Source organism: Cinclus cinclus, chromosome Z, assembly GCF_963662255.1.
Source record: "Cinclus cinclus chromosome Z, bCinCin1.1, whole genome shotgun sequence".
Taxonomy (NCBI): Eukaryota; Metazoa; Chordata; class Aves; order Passeriformes; family Cinclidae; genus Cinclus; species Cinclus cinclus.
Genome location: NC_085084.1, coordinates 73,110,671 through 73,128,199, shown reverse-complemented (window position 1 = coordinate 73,128,199; position 17,529 = coordinate 73,110,671). Strand labels below are relative to the sequence as shown.

The 17,529-nt window shown below is 44.1% G+C and overlaps 1 protein-coding gene across 2 annotated transcripts; it reads right to left on the bottom strand.

Moving 5' to 3' along the window:
• Positions 1-1,224: 1,224 nt before the first annotated feature.
• GDNF (glial cell derived neurotrophic factor) lies at positions 1,225-17,163 on the bottom strand. 2 transcript variants are annotated; one of them, XM_062513675.1, is made up of 2 exons: positions 16,992-17,163; positions 1,225-1,709 (listed from the first exon to the last, which is right to left on the bottom strand). In XM_062513675.1, exons 1-2 carry the CDS (start codon positions 17,161-17,163, stop codon positions 1,225-1,227), a joined length of 657 nt encoding a protein of 218 aa, XP_062369659.1. The 2 variants fall into 2 exon arrangements, with proteins under 2 accessions (XP_062369659.1, XP_062369660.1); XM_062513676.1 differs by having other exon boundaries at positions 17,091-17,163.
• Between the last annotated feature and the right edge of the window lie 366 nt (positions 17,164-17,529).

Here is a 17,529-nt window from a genome sequence, read left to right as displayed (position 1 = left end):
TTCTAACAAATTGCTAATGTTGAGCCAAATCCTGTGACCCTCATTTGTTCAGAGCCATTGCTGCTCCTGCACATGTGACTGTAGTAATTTTCAAAAGGCTTAGTGACAGGAATAAGGGCTGCAGGCTTCAGCACTACCTTTTGTGAACATAATCAAGATTTTGTTTAAAAGAAAAAAAGGTAAAGTAAGTGATTTTTTGCATTCAAGTTAACATTTTCAATCATAAGCATGGACCGTTGTTCCCAACGTCTTTGTCTCTCTATATCCCCAAGTGCCATCTACTTTGGCACCTTTGAAAGACACTTTAATAAATAAGGAGACTCATTACTGAACTGTAATAAATAACAATAACTTAATCTCAATAAATATCTTCTGTATACTTATGTCTCTGAAGGGATGCATTGCATCAAGTAGTCTCTCTCATTCACAATGACCAAATAGAAACGTAGTTATGCAAGTGATGTTAGTCCTTTGTAAACCTAAAGAAACGCATTTTGTGTAGGCTGGGCTTGTTATTTCTCTTACTATGCTAGGAAGAAGTGCTTAAAAACTCAACTTGTTTTCACATGTAGCAGAAGAACAAAATTCTGCACTCATTTTGAAGAAACACAAGATGGAAATAACCAAACTTAGCCAGTAAGCAGAACTGTTTTGCTTCATAAGAACTTGATCCTGGTCATTTTTGATATTTGCCCAATATCATCTTACTTACAAGGGTAATCTTATAGCTTAGGAGTTGTCCTAAGCACTCAGGAACTGCCCTCCAATGAGCAGCAGCACAATGTGTCTTTCAGTAGAGCTGAGGGCACAGGGGATTAGTAAGGTACTCCTAAGCGACTTCTTAGCTAAGCTTCTTGGTATAACTGGTATATCATGGCATAACTGCAACACAGCGTGGTATGGCAGGGTTGTGTTTTTAAGCACATTCCTCATGGATTGAGTCTCACTGATGGTGGACTGAGTCAAACAGGAAAGGTAGCGTGCACATAATCCATCCATCGTCATCTCCACCTGAGCTTTTGTCTAAATCCCCATAGGACGTCAGAAGTCTCCATCCTTCTACTCTGCTGCATGCCTCCTTATCCCCAGGCTCTCAATGGCTCCTCATTCTGTGTTCTTGGTCCTTTTTCCTCCACTTGGAGCAGACACTTCCCTGGGAACCTTGGTCCCTCTCTTTGCAGCGTAGCAGGAATGGAAAACTGGTGCCGCCTTGGCACGCAGTTGTCAGACGCATCCACACCTTTTTGCGGAATGTTTTTTCAGTATGTGGTAAACCAGGTTATCATCCAAAAAGGACAGGTCATCATCAAAGGCTGTGGGTCTGCAACAGGCTTGCCTCACTTTGTCAGTGACTAGCTTTTTCTTTTTGGTTAAGTTTTTTAAAATTTTGTCATAGGTGGTTTCAGCTGCATCACAAGATCCACTGCAATACCGAAAAATTAGCTCTTCTTTGGTTTCATATCCCAAATCCAAGTCGGTCACATTTAAATGTATTTCTGTTAAGACACATCCTCTATTTTTGCCCTTTTGATTCCGCCTTCCTTTTTTGTTGGAATTCTCTATGTTTGTGGCTGCATTTTGACGATTTCTCTCCCGCCTAGAAAAAATCGGAGTCTGTTTATCTGGTGACCTCCTCAGTCTTTTAATAGTGGCTTGAATAAAGTCCACTACCTCATCAAACTGATCTGGATAATCCTCTGGCATATTAGCTGTTTGGGAAAAAGAGAAAAGGCTTTGTCACACGTCAGTTATCATGAAGTTTGTCCATTCACAGCTCAAAAATATTATGCAGTGCAAGCTTTCCTGCCCATCACTTCAGAACATATGCCCAGGCCCCTCAGAAATCAAGGAGAATTTGAAATGGTTTAGATTGTCACAGAAACTCATTTGGGAGAGATAAATGAGACATATTTGTATTTCTTTGTGTGTCTGCTGGTGCTTGGTACCATTTCAGCACAGCTTTTAATATTGAATGAGCCCTGTGGAAACAGAGGGAAGGAGAAACATGTCATGGTAGGAATATTAAGTTAAGAGGTAGATGAAACCACTGTAAAGATGTTATACAGACTCTTCCCAGTGAAGAAGCAACAGGAAAAGGTTTCTTTAAAGCAATTCTGTGATTATAGTTGTTAATTATTTTCTTTTCACACCAGTAGCAGTTAGTATTGCCAAAGCCAACTGTCAATAAGGTTTTTGGGCATGACAGAAGGAGGATTTCCTGGGGTAGCAGACTGAGATATTATTCCTGGATGAATGCCTGGATTTTTACTGCTTCTAGGGGATAATTATTTTCATAGCTTTTGAAAAATCTCTCATATATGTGTTTTGTATCACAAGATGCTGATCACACTGAGTAGAAATAGGTCAGAATAGAAGTATTATGCTAATTTTCTAAGGAAATACTATTGATGCACTTTGCTTTTGCAAAAAAATTAATTTTTAATCTATTTAATTTATCACTTGATACATCACTGATGAATTATATGATATTATTAAGTCAATGAAATGTTTTGGTACTAGCAGAATGAACCTCTCCAAGAAGAGTGAAATTAAATGTGTTCTGAAATAGTCCCAAATTTCACCATGATTTGGGAAAAAAATTGTATTTTGAGATCTCTAATCTTCCCATGGACTAAATCCCTCAAAATTACCTGCTTCAGTGAATGCAGAGAACTGCAGGGTCAGGTTGTCAGTGCCCTGTATGTGGATGCCCTTACACCACATTATTAATGACTGTATCTTAAACTTATAAACTATATTGCAGTACTGAGATTTATTTTTTGGTGTTATTGTGCAAAAAAAATAAGACTTCTTCCTTTTCAGTAAGTCCTAAGAAAATGCTCCTTTCTGTACTTAACTCCTAAAACCCAAGATGTAACAGACCAGTGTCACACCAGCCTTGTATATACAGCAAGTCCACCTCCAATACTCCTACAAATATTGCAGCAAGCAAACATTGGGAGAGGCAATATCCAGTGCAGTGCACCTGGTCATGTGGTGTACCTCCACAAAGGCTCCCACTCAGTGAGATGCTGAGATGGGAATGGCTCCTTAGGCAAAGGCTCAGCACCACATTTCGTAATGAGCATGGTAAGACAGGAATCCCAGCGATGACCAGGTAGCACATGTTCCCAGCTCAAACAGGGTGGCACAGACTCTGTTAACAGGAGACAGGAAGGCATGAGGCTGCCACCACTACCTAGCAAAACTGCACCCTCATTTCCTCAGTGGAAGCATCAAATACAGAGGAGATTGGGGGGGAGGCAGCAGAATCCAAACTCCGTCAGTGCAAAACCTGCTGAAACAGAGAGCATCTGCACATAAGCAGGAATAGGGACTGCTGCCTGAAGCAGCCACTTCTTAGAAGCCTCCCTCCAAGACAAAATAGTGATGGATCAGAGCTATATGATTTTTGATTGAAGGATCCAGCAAAATAGTTTGGACTGGTGAAAGAGTAATGGAGGCTGGAATTCTTGTACCTCCACATAATGAGGGTGATACAAGGCAAACAGGGTACTATAAACTGTAGAGTTTGGAACTGAAAAAAAGTGAATTACACTTTGTTTTACAGATATCCATGCTAAAAACAAGAGTCCCAGAGATTAGTGTTCATGTTCAAAGACATGGAGGAGGGGTGGCTGCTATCTGTACAGCTATGTGGAACCTGAACAAGGCAGCACCCTGCACCCAGCCCCATGTTCCTGAGACATCTTTCTTGCACTCTTCTATCTCTGTAGCAGGTACCAAGATACCCACTATGAGCCATACATACTGGAGGGGTATGCTTGGATGGATGTGTCCACTGGATGCACCAACCAGCTCCTTTGCAGAGCAGGCTGGTTTGCCTGCTGCGTACAAGTGCAGCCCTACTGAGCAAGAGCCAGGTCCAGGCAATAGGTGGGCTATGTTCCTTTAAAGCAACAAGGGCAAGACATCTTTCTAGACTCAGTTAAAAACGATGACCCACATGGAGCCTGCATAACCCCCATTGCTGAAGTGCAAACTTGGCCCTAACCTAGGTACAGATGGAAAGTAGCTGGTAGAAGGCCCTTGTTGCTCAGGACTGAGTTTCTAGATTTCCTACACAAAAATCAGGTTTCTTAGTCTATAACCAAATAAGAGAAGGATGTAGCCCTGAGGAGATGGCTCTAGACGTGCCCTTCTTCACTCTGACCTTCAGCTGCCCTCCTCTCATACTACTATGACTACCCCAGCCCACACCTCTTTCTTGTATTCCTAGCCCAACCTCTGTACCAACAGTATAATGCAACAAGACCTTGGCTATGAAAAATGAAACACAATGGTAGGGAAACATACAAGCGCTTAACAAAACTAATGCAGTGATCAACCATCAGGAAAGGGACAGGACACAGTTACCAGGAAAGCCAACATGTATGGAGAGATCATTGTTTGCAACCTTCAGCCTTATCTCAAGCCTGGTACACTGCCAGTGTGGGGAGAGGTGTAAGTGTCCCTCTCCTAAAAAGGGAGAAACAAAATTGTGGATTAACTAAAGAGATAATCCAACTGGGCACATCACTTTTAAATGGCTTCCAAAATGAAGGGGCAAAAATACCATCTACCCCTGTAAGAATGCTACAGGAGGAGTGTACTTTGGCGAAATACCAATCAGACAGCTACAGGGTTCAAGCATTGTTCTGCCAACTATACCCTGGAAGGTAGTAGATAGAAGGAGGACAGGCCCATGTGGTAGTCTGTGCTCCTGCCGAAAATGCACACTGAGATCTCTCCTGGTTCATGTGTGATCCCTACCCCAGCTGCACCAAGGGAGGTAATGCCACTTCTACACTGTGAAGGCTGAAGAAACTAAACACCACTAAAGAGCCCCATGCAATGCTGGTGATGCAGACATGCACTGTCAACCTTGCAGAAGGTGGGACCAGTAGGGCAAAAAAGAGATCAAATAATAAAAACAACAGGAGAACTCCTGCCTACACACACAGACTAGATGCACCCAGAACATGGGGTCATTGGCAGCATGACTGCATGGGGTCATTAGCTTCCTGCTAATCTCACTAACACGAACTGTGCAAGAAGTGTTCCAAGTGTCTAATGGAGCTGTGGATCCCTGCTCTGCTCATCCCCTGCTGCAGCACCAGTAGGTATCTTGGAGACTCACTGGGAGGAATGCCAGCACTATTAGCAAGATGAATTCCAATTTCCTGCCTCCAGCATAGACTTTCTCTTCAGCCCAGGGAATTGGAAACTATTCCATGCAGACATTCAGATCTACCAATGAGATTCCTGCAGTGACCCTCAATATTTGGAGATTACACTGAGGAGACAGGAGGCCTCTGGGTGATTATAGAAAACTGGTGGAAACAGTGGGCACAGAGGTCCCCTTGAGAAAATGTGTGGGTCTTCCTGATCCTGGTCGCTGTCTGCCCACCTAAACTACATGTGCTGTTACAGGCTGTATGGGTACATCACATCAACACAATGGCAGCTGCATTACTGGGGTACTCAGTGAGACCTTGCAAGTTTCTCTAAGCAACACTCCCCTCTGCCTGTGGAGCCCCAGACTGGTTATGAGCAATGCAGCAATGTTCATTTGGCAGTTTCCAATGCACTGCCAAGGTACCCCAAGTTTGCTTCCATAATTTAACAGTCTCAGCAACAGCTCCAGTCCCTGCCATCAGGTAATTATCAGCTAACAGTCAGTCACCAGTGTGGCTACAAGCAGTCACTAGGAATGGGACACAGGGGTCTGGAAGAAAGATTGGCAACCAGGAGTGAAGGGAGACCTGTCTTTGCCTTGTGCTGAGGTGCCAGTCATGACTCATTAGGGATATTCAGTTGTCCAACAAATATTGGAAGGAAGACTTGGAGGCTGAAGCAAAATGCTGTGAAAAACTGCTGAAATAAGACCCAAAGCAATCCAGTGGGAACACCAGCACTGACGCCAGCCATGATGGGCTGAAACAAGGGACTAGAGGTAAGTGCTAAGGAAGCTACCAGACATCATACATGAATAAACAATAACCACTGACCAAGGACTAAACTCTGTGAAAGGCTAATAGACAGAAGGGAAGGTGGAGAAGACTGCAGAATGTCCCCATCCTGATGGGCATTTGGTAGATGTGCTCCAGGGATGCTGAGACTTCCCTGCACCACAGACATCACATGCTGAGCACTTGTTTGGTCTCTGCACTGTTAAGTTCTGCTGGGGAATGGTGGTGCTGAGCCAAGCTGTACACGGTCATGGGGGCTGCCTTAGCACTTAGCGATGGTTTGTAAGCTGAATAAAGCTGTTTGATACAGGGGTACTTTGTTACCCTTCTGTCTGCAAGGTTGTTTAAAAAACGTTTATAGTCTCACAGCATCTTTGCTTCTCACATTTCGTGGGCTGTGCTGATTTGATTGTGCAGCAGACAGAGTTTGCTGGGGGGATTTCACACCTCTGCAAGTAGCAGATACACATTTTGCATGTGTGTGTATGTGCGCTTCATTTACAGATACACACACACAAATACGACTAATTATACACAAGCACACATATTTTTTCAAAACAAACTAGTTTACTGACAGCACTTGCCTTCTGCTGGAAAAGCTGAGAGAACAAACACATGACAGATGCCTGTCATGTTGTGCAATGTGCCAGCAGAAAATGTTGGGATACTATGGCATTAAAACAGCAAAGATCTCTGAGGAGCAGTCTCTGGTCCCAAGCTACAGAGTGTGAAGGAATTAGAATTTATAAGGACAGGACAGGACAGGATAGGATAGCCCAGAGCAGCATGTGCTCTGTATAGGTTTGTGGAGGTTGTCTTGCACATCTGATGCATCTCAAAACAGGTGTTTCCCAGAGGAAAACCTTCAAAAGGAAAATCCTTCAAAAGGAAAATCCTCCCTTAGGGGGCACAGGGTCTCTGTGTGTCTTGTTTGGTGTCGGGAAAAAACTCATAGACTGGTTGAGTGTGATGGACTGAGCCCCACCCCATTAAACTGGTGCCATGATCTCTCACAAGACTGGTGTGAAATCATGAGGTTTTGTTTGGGTTTTATGTCACAATCCTCAAAGCTGTTTCCTGACTATCCAGCTCCCTGAGGAAGTCCCTTGGAGGCAGACTGTGTGCAGGCACGTGCAGGTGTTTGTGCATCACCTCTGCCTAGCAGCCCTGCAGCAGGAGCCTGGGGCAGGCAGCAGGGCTTGTAGGAACTGCATCCACCACGTGTGTCCTGCTCTGCTCAGCTCGCTCTCCTGCCGCTCCTTTCTATACTCCCTCTTCCCTTACCAGGTCAAGGACCTGACCACCCAGGCAGGAACACGCAGAGCATTTTCCTATGGTTGCAACAAGAGTACAAGTTTGTTTTCCAGGGTCAGAGAATCAAGGGTGTTGGGTATTGATGACAGTCCATGTGTCAGTGTGCCTCTGAGCACCTTCTCTGTCTCCCTTGTCCAGCTGAACAAGGGCTCTTGATCTGTGTGGATTTTCTCACATGACCAGAAAAATGAATAAAAAAGCAAAGAAATAAAGAGTGAAATGTCACAAGACAGATAGAAATAGGAATCTAGAAGAGTGATCAGGCTGGGAGAAGAGCTGGTGAACACCTTCACCAAGGGGAGTGAGACTCATTTAAAATACTAATTTAAAAGCCAAACCAACCAACCAAACCTGAACACAAGAATATTTGCATCGTCTTCTTACTGTTTGCAAGCTGTTTGCTTGTTTACTAAACACTTAGGGCACAATCAGATCATAGCTTTGACCCAGCCTCCTAGGTTTGGAACATCTCTCTGTAATGCAAACTGAAATTCTTGCCTCACTGATGCTCTCTGCAGCCTGAAGTTTTGAAGTTTGACCTGCCTGTCCCCAAGCACAGTCTCTGTCTCCTAGGCACAAGAAGAGCTGGCAGGGCTCATGAGTGAAGGATCCTGTAGCCAAACAGCCATGGCACTCCCCATTAGCCCCTGGAGAAATCCAGCCCTGGGTTCTGCTTTGGGTATGCAGGGAAATGTGCCTTCCTTTGGGCACCTTCCCCACTGCCACTCCCCCAGAACCTGTCTTTGTATTTCGATTTAATTAGACCCCACAAGACACCAGGACTGGGATCTGATCCCTGTGCTTTTTAGAAGAATAAATTATAATGTTCTGATAGACTTCTACATGAAATGGATATTCACACCAAACTCATCCCATTGTCAAAAGACAGCCTCCATTAAGTAAAACTGGACAATTTATTTCTGTCTGTTCAAATGTGATCACAATTACATTTTGAAAATCTATTAATCTGATTTTCTATCACCAGATTAATTTTAAAGCCAAATAATCCTCAACACACAATGCCAGCAACCCAGCATGTTAGAGCAATTTTGAGATACAAATCCAGTTTCTTCCTTTGGTGCCTGGTTATGGATTTAAAAGACCAGCTACAGTCTTTTCTTACCATGCTGTATCTTACAGCATACAAAAAAAAAAAAAAAGCTTAAATTCTATATATTGAAGAATAATAATTCATGTAGATGGGTTTTCCTCTCTTTTTTTAACCTCATAAAACTTGAAATCTTAAGTTATTTGAAACTCTGCTTTATAGAATAGCTTTCCATACAGGTGTCTGAAAAACATAATCACATCACTGCCACATCATTTGGCACTTTACAAACCCAGAGCTAAAGTGATGTAACAGACGTCATGAAAGGTATGCTAAACATTATAAAATTAGGTTTTGCTTTTAGACTGTAGTTTTCATCCTTCAGTTGTGACAATGTATAGCTACCACATCAAAACATCAGACCATACACTTAACTAAATTATTTCACTTGAGCACAGTCTCTCAATTAGAGAAGTTCAAACAGCAGTATCAGACCCTGAAGTATGACTTCAAAATTCTGAAGGTTTAGTCCTGCTCACTGTAATGGTAAACAATATTTAGAAAATTGAAATCCAGACCTGCATTTGGATTAAGTGGCCCCTTTTCAAAAATAACTCTGGTACTTTAGTCTGGGGCCTTCTTAATCAAATGATTACTTCATAATCACAATTCAGTATTTTTTTTATATATTTAGCTTGCTATGCAGTACTATTTTCAGGTGCTTATTGTAGTGGACATGGCCTATCTGAACACAGAATCCATCTTACACCATGAAGACATATTTTAGGAGAGATTTGGAGCAATTTGTGGAAATGCAATCTTAACCAGGCTAAAAATACTAATGTGATGATCATTCTGCTTTACAAAGTGAGAAAGTAGCAACTGTGGTGGGGATAAACCATTTATTTTATTTAAAATTAACTATTTTGTATAAAAGACAAAGAATATTATATGAACTCATCTAAATGAAGGCAGGTGTTAAAAGTAGTATGCTGAAACATTTTTTGGTATTTAAACAATTAAAATACCACCTCTCTGAGGCATGAATTTGCTTTCATGGTTTCCCTGAAAATTCAGGGGACCAAGGGTGAAGTGGAAACCTGTTTGTTGTATCCATCAGGAAACAGAGCATCAAACAAACCAGGGTCAGCCCATCCTTAAATGTTTAATACAGTTCTGTATTACCTCCCACCAGCCCATGCTGTGGCTCCCCTCAGACTCAGAGCCCTTAGAAATGGAGCCTCTTCTCAGTGTCACTTGTCTCTCAGGGCAAGTGCTAAATAACCTGGTGGGTGATGGATGCCAGGGCCACTCGCACCAGTCAGGCACCATGATGAACACTGGTAAAAGACACAGGATTGACCTTCCTGGTGCTCTTGCTCCTGATGGAGCAGTCAGGTTATGTGTTTGTAGCTCACTAGCTAGCCCTGCAGCTTCCCACGTGTTGATCATAATGCCAAACCCACAGACTCCTTTGTATTTTCAATCGGCCATGCTTGGCAGTGCCTCCCTTTCTGTACTTTGCTTGTAGAAATGCTGGTTCCCAACTGAGGGAGAAAGGGGGGAGACCATAGGGCCCCCAGAGTTGTTACCAGTGTGAGTAGTCCCTCAGAGCAGGGGGAAACAGCAAGGTCAGCTGGACTGTGTGAAGTAGAGGATGTCATGAGCTGACCTGCTCATAGGAGTTTCTTGGTCTTCACCTCGTCCAGGCAGGATGCACACAGGACCCTGCCCCATGGTGGGCTGCCTTACTCTGCCCACCCCAACCTCTGGCCTCTCTGGGGTGGGCAGACTAAGGTCTCACCGAGCAGCCAAGGAGCAGAGGAACAACAGGAGGATACAGTCTTGCCTCCGGCACAGAGCTTTAAACCACCAGCTCTGAGCACCACAGAGCAGCTGGCTTTTCAGCAGTTGCACCTGAAATTCTGTGGCATCTCCTGCAGCTGCTGCCTGGAGCCCATCTGCACCAGGGCCTTATCCTATGGATGGTGGGTTTGTGAGCACCCTCAAAACACCTCTGCATCAGAAGAAGTTACAGCATGAAGAGTGTAAAAGAGGAAGACAGAATAAGTGCCAGTACCCTGCCTGGAGCCACCAACTGAGCAGGAGCCAAACCTGGGCAAGACATATGTTGACTCCTCCCTAAGATCTGGTACTCTTCCATATCCATACCATGGTGGGTAAATACTCAGCCTCCCAGTAAAACCTAGGTTTACACCTAATATTTGGTTAAGCTAAAACCTCAAATCCTGCCAGAGCCTTAGATGAGCATATATGAGTGAGACCTGAAACCCGCGACCTCTGTTAGCAAGAGCACATGCAGTCAGCTAAGAGGCAAGCATACAGGTTTTAATGGAAGAAATACTGACAGCATTTTCTTCACCATCCCTGGCACAGAAGTGATCTAGCCCAGCTCTCTTATGACATCTGTAAAACCCCACAATGTTAACCCAGCCCCTGTTTAGTAACAGTTCACTGAAGGGAAAGAGCATGCCTAAATCAATAACATCAGCTGTTACTGGGCTGCCTGTGCTCTTACTCTGCCTTTCCCATAGGGTTTTAAAAACAACCCCAAAGAGCAAAGACATGGAGCAAAGCAGAAAGAACAGACTAATGGGACCCTAACCCAGTCTCTTCCCTGTGGCCCTAAGAGCAGTCCGGGGAAAATCTTGGCTGGTGTTTCTCTGCTGCTATCAGATTTGATCTGATCTATAAATAACACATGGTCTTTCATTGTTGCCTTTCAATTGCCTGCATTTCAATGTGTTTACAAAAGGAACAATATGGAAGGTTTTAATATTGCTTGTTGAAAAATGTTAAGTGTTATAATAATCAGTCCCTGGCTCTAGGGCAAGTGCACATACTGCACTGCAGAAGGGCTCATGCTAGGAAGCGTGGTCTGGCACTTGCCAGATAGAGCTGGTGTGTGCTCAGAAGAGCAAGGTTGTTCGTAACTGCTGCACTGGATGCTACCTCCTTTCAGAAATTTCCTAAGTAATAGCTGATTTTGTCAAAGAAATCACATATGCTTTGCATGGAAGCAGAGATAGTCCAGGTGTTTGCACACAGCTTGTTATTTAAAGGGGATATGATCAGCTTGCCTCTAAAAGCATGGCCACCAGTTTTGACATACTGCTGTCACCCTGCCCAGCCACAACACTAGAAAATTAATACATGGATTTCAGTGTTTGGTTATTTTGAAGAATATTCCGAATATTCCTGTCCAATAATCTTTAAAATATTTGCACAAGTCCCAAAGACTTCAAAGAAATGTAGCTGCTGGTTTCAGTTTAAGTGATGTGCAATATATAGAGCCTAACTTCTGCTAGGTCATATGAGAGGCTTTATTCCCTAAAAGGAAATGCTGCTACATAAAATACCTCACAAAATTAATTTTTTGATCTTAAAACATATTATAACATACATTTTGTGTCTTAATATTTCATTTGCAGTTGTCTCAAGTAAATATTTTTGATCTTATTTTCTTTCTTCTCTCTGTAATCACAATTGAATTTGAAGAACAACTGAAATATTTCCTGTGGTTCTTTTTACCAAAGGATATTACTTGATCATAAACTGAGCTGGTTTTGTAAAAAATGACCACTCTGCAGTGCTAACCACTCTACCAGCACTAATGTGTCAGTGGCCTATTTAGATGTCTGATGATCCTGAACATGGTTATGCTGCAGTATTTGGTATCCCTTATTCACTTACTACCTCAGAAACATGGGAATCCACAACAAATATAGTTATGTAGGGTTTGGCCTATGTATTTCAAGTTTTATGTTGCAACCTCTAGATATTGTGGGGGGTTGAAAGGTGGGTATTTGCACCAGATGTTCACCTCTGAACATCTGCAACTGTGGGCAGGGATGACCCAAATGGCTTCTCAAAGACTTTGTAACTTTAATTATTTTAAAACCACTTTTTACAGTACTAACCAGGTACAGTATAATTTACAAAGACATTACAACCTATCAGTCTGAAGATCTTCTGCTAGTGGACACACAATGCCTCCCCCACTAAATTCAGTAACAGTCTGATGGATACTTAACACAACTGAATTCTTCAGCTTTTCAAGGAATATTTAGAAGATCTTCATCTGCAAACCCTAGACATGGGGTTTTCTAAAATACACTGGAGAGGCTTATAAAAGACAAAGAAGAAAAGTATTTCCAGGTATGTTATCAGTCAATAAACACCTGCAAAACATCCAACAGCATCCACAGTTTCACTGGTAATTTTCTGAGATCCCTGAACTGAAAAGCAGCAAAGAACTAAAACTTTCAGCAAAGGATAACTCAAAATGAGAATAGAACTTTATTATCCTTCAATTCAGAACTTTTGTCCTTAACACTCACTCACAGAGTGCTCTTCACTGGAGTATATTCTGTATTTATACCTGAGACTGCAGAGGAATTTGCTTCTAGGGCTACATGCCTCTGGATTTGGTTTCTTTCTTTTTATAGAACTTTGCCCATGAATGGACCAGTCTGAATGCCTGGGACTTCTGAATGTCTGGATACCCTGGGCGTTCCTGTGCAAACCAACTTTGTAATATACATGTGCTGGCTCGGGCCAGCACTCGGCCTGAGACGGCAGTGATGGATGCTCCTGCTGTGCTGGGCACACGCAGAGCAGGTGACAGGGTGGCACCTGCTCGGTGTGGCTGATACCTACCTCCCTGATGCACTGGGTTTAATCTGCAGGGCAGGTTACCTCTGCAGCTTCTGGGTGTCTGAGGCTAAGGCACACTGTAGGTGTGCTGAGCAGGAAAGCCTGGGCAGAAACATGAGTATAGTTCGTGACATTGAATGGGCCTAATAAATATTGTAGGGTAGGAAATGCATTCAGTTGGAACCATAATTAAATACTGTTTTAGCCTTAAAGAGCCCTACAATACCCCTATTTTTTCTAGATACTTTCCATATTAGTTGATAAAGTTGCACCTAAAAGCAATAACTTAACATTAAATACACCTTAGCAGGGGTAAGAAGAATTTTTAAGAGAGGTATAACTCACACATACCATGGTCTGTCACAACATACACCAAAGGAGCTCCAACAGTGAAAGACCATTCAGTAGCTGTAGAGTGACTCAGACACCATGATGCGAAAACCCATCTTTCCCTCTTAATAGGGGGGAAAATCCCGTGGAGAGTTGTTTAATTTAATTCTGTGTGCTTACTACTAGTTCTTAAAGGTTCTCACTCAGTCAAGAAAATACATATCATATTGTGGATTTTAGGACACTCCAGTCCTCACATACATGTTGGTTATGTGTATCCAACAGCAAGCAGTTACAAGATGTATTCACTGGCAACCGTGTGTAATGCAAACTGTGTTTGGCTCCCCCTGCACTGCCATGCTTCTGAGGCTGCTGACTTAGTATTTAGTTTATTATAATGTGGTTTATATTTCTTCTACTTGCATTTGGTATTTAAGTTAATAGTGTCCTTCCCCCAGAGGACTGTAGCATAAGGGAAACAATGAAACAGTTGCAAACTCTACATGGTTTTTTTTTTTTTGTGAGTGTGAAATAACCTAGCCCATGAATATTGACACCAAAACACCTACAAATACTGGATTCATCTCCAATGCACTGCATTTGTGGAGGATACTCCAGCCTCCAATCCAATTAAAAATGCAGAAGACTGCAATTGCTAGCACCCTCTGCCATCTCTGATTACTGTCCTGAACAGCAAAGGTCAGCACATTACACTTGATCAGCCCAGGAGGTTAGAACCCTGCCTGAAGCCTGGAATGAAGGAAGGTTTCAAGCCAGCCTGAAAGGGATGGGGGTAATATCAGGTGACCTGAGAGTACTTTGCAGAGAAAGCAGTCCCATCAAACAAGAATGCAAAAAGGTGTCAAGGGCCTGGGAAACAGATCTGCTCTCCAGCAAGCTCTTTGGCCTGGCCTTAGGTGTGGACTTGATCTCACAATCCTGATGCAAGTGTTGTGTGGGAAACCCAACTTCTCTGGAGTAAGAGCAGTGAACCTTGGAGCAAAATGGCTGCGCTCAGCCTGCAAAGAAATTGCTTTAGAGGACAGCAGTGCACCTCTCTGAATGCACACAGCACCCAGTCCTGCTCAGGACCCACACACTGCCCTACCACTCTGTGGCCTGTCTCCTGCAAAAGCCCTTAACAGAGCAGCTGACCAACAGCATCCACAGAGATGTGAATACACGGGACAGCTGGAGAGCTGCAAGCATGCCTCCATCCCTGTGGCACATTGTGCTCTGATGGTGAGAGAAATCTCCAAGTGCAAAGGGAAATCTACTCTAGTAGACACAGCAATCAGAAGACAGAATCAGTAGACTGATTCCTCTTTGTGTACTTGGTTCTATGTCTTTCCCATGCTGAAGGGTGCATGCCGCCAAATTGTAAGTGGCGAGAAAAAATATGCCAAAGACACTGACTGGGGTGACCTGAGCAGAGTGCTGCTGCATCAGGAAGGCAGTGATGTGTGTGCCTGGGTAGGATCAGCCTCACAGCCTGTTTGCAGATTGCTCTCCAGACACCACACACTTTTAAATCAACTAAAAACAGCATAAGAGTACACCAGAGTGCACTGCTCTCTTACAGTCACCTTTCTGCAGGTCTCCTCTGATTCATCTGACTTGGCAACATAGAGATGAATTTCTAACTTTCAGGCTCGATTTTTTTGTTAACTGCTGCCATACAAAGATCACAGGAACGCCCTGGATTTTCCTCAATTTCTGATGTGAAGAACAGGACTGCTTCCTTTTCCCTGGCAGCCAGGCCCATTTGTTTGTGATACACAGAGTTAAAAAATCAAGACCAGACTATCAGCTCTTTCTCAAGTGACTACCCTGGACAATAACCTTTCACCCAGCTCTGCATGGCTAAGCCCATGTCTGTACCCTGGAAACAGAGATAATGTTGATACTACCATAGCTCAGGTAAAACACAGGTTGTCTTTGTTCCTGCTTCTTATTTATCCAATCCACAGGAAAGGAAAAAGGAAGACACAATGATGAAAAGTTTTGGATACCAGGAACTGAGAGAATCACTACTGCTGCCTATCCCCTTGAGCTGCTGTAGAGGAATTAGCATACCAGGGAGCCGATTTTCCCAGAAGATAATTTCAATACAAGAGTGGGCATCGTACAAAAATACTATCATTCTGGGAAGATGGAGCATTAATGCTCCACCCTGAAGTTTCTGTGAGACCTATAAACTGACTAATGATGCTTTCCCCTTAATGCTCTTCTTGCAACCAGCACCTCAGCAAGTCTGTACAGAGGGGAACAGCACAGTGGCCTGAAATCTGATCACTGCCTTTTGTAGGACAGCACTTATCCACCATAAGGCTTGCCATGGAGAAGAAGATCACCATGTGTGATAGCCCCATGATCCTGGCAGGCTGGAGCCCTGTGAGGAAACACTTTTGGCCAATCTGCCTGTGTGAAGGGGCTGAAAGGATGTCAGAGTTGCCAGTCTGTGAGTAGCAGGAGCCCAGGCTGGGACACGTGGAGGTGGGAGATAGGCAAGATTCCAGCAGGCGGGAAACACTAGCAAGAGAAGGAAAGAGAGAAGACTAAATGGGGAAGGCCATAAATGTGTGTGTGTATGGGTGTTTGGGAGGGGTCAAAGTGAAGTCACAGCAAATGCTTGGTGCCTCCACACTGCACAGCCTGACTGCTCCCAGAGAAACCAGAGCGCAGCTGCCTGTGACTGGAGCTGCGGCGTGTGCAGGGAAAGGACATGCCTCCAGAAAAGGAGATAGAAATGAATCCCAATTACTGGATACTGCCTGCATCCCGTAACGAGCTAAACAGAGAGGGGGATGAGCAGGGCCAAAAGAAGCAACCTTCAAACTGCATCTGTGCCTTTGCTAAGCAAACAGCTCCGCTACCCAAGTGAGTATTCTACCACTTCTTACTGAGTCATATTAGCTCTCTTTAAAAAGCCATCAGAGTTAATGTAATGCTCACATACCATCGTGAAAATCCTGTACCTGCTTTTGTAGGTATAGGACCTATTATTAGCAAGGTATTATTATCTGTCATTTGGATTGTAAACTGTCTTACTGTGAGCTAGCTCATGTGGATTGCTCTGCATCAAGCTCCTAACCCTGCCACAGCTACTCTTCTGTAAATTTCCATGTGGACACATTCATTTCGAGATCAGAATCCAAGGAGGATTTAATGAAGCTCAGCAGTACTCCAGGATGTGTTCAGTGCCTTCCATCACGGAGCCAAACCTCCTTCAGGACTTGCGCCCACTACAGGCAGAGAATAATTGCTTTGGCAGGGAGAGGAGGATGAGACAGTGGGGAAGGAGTTTCAGTGCTTGTGCTGCGAGGGGTGTGAACCAAATCCTCCTCTCGGCTCCACTGCATACAACAAACTTTCCCACCTCCCCACGTTTTTGAACCAGAGAGATCCTAAGACTGCCAGGAAGGCAGGGCTGAGGTGGACAGGGGGCATTGCCACTGCAATTGTCAACCCCAAGCTTTGGAGAATAACTAGGTTTGGAGCTGCTCAAACAAGACCAAAAACAATGACACCACCTGTGGAGATATAGGGGCACAAAATGGGGTGTTCCTTTCCTCATCCTGGCGCCTGAGCAAAGGGAAGCAGGTTTAGCAAAATAGACAGCAGTTGCTACAAAGGGGAATGTTTCTTACAGTCACTGTGCACAGCATAGGGAGGCAGCAGGCTGATGGGGGAGAGATCATCTTCAGGTCCCTCTACCACTGAAGGGGACCCCTTGGGAGGCGTCTTACCGGTGGGCAGGGGCAAGGTGGAGACCGTGTTGAGCAGCACCACGCAGACAGCCACAACATCCCATAACTTCATCTTAGATCTCCTTCCAACACGGGCCCCTGGCAGAAAGGAGAGGCAGGGTGAGCTCCCAGCTGCTATGTTCCTGCAGTCCTGCCCCCGCCCTGCCAGCCCTGAGACAAAGCTAAGCAGTTTTGCACCCCAGATCACAGTGGCTCACCCATGCCAGGCCTAAGGACAGCGGATGGAACAACAACCTGCTCCCTGTGCAGACAGAGAGAGTGAGGCAGGCTCTTCCCAGCGAGTGAGTGATGTGGGAGAGAGGCACAGGATGGCCTCCAGTCCCTCTATGCCTGAGAAAGCTGCACTGGGGAAGGAAGGCATGCAGGCCCCAGAAGTCTGTTTCTAGGGATATGGGAGTGCTACCATGTCCCTGTGCTT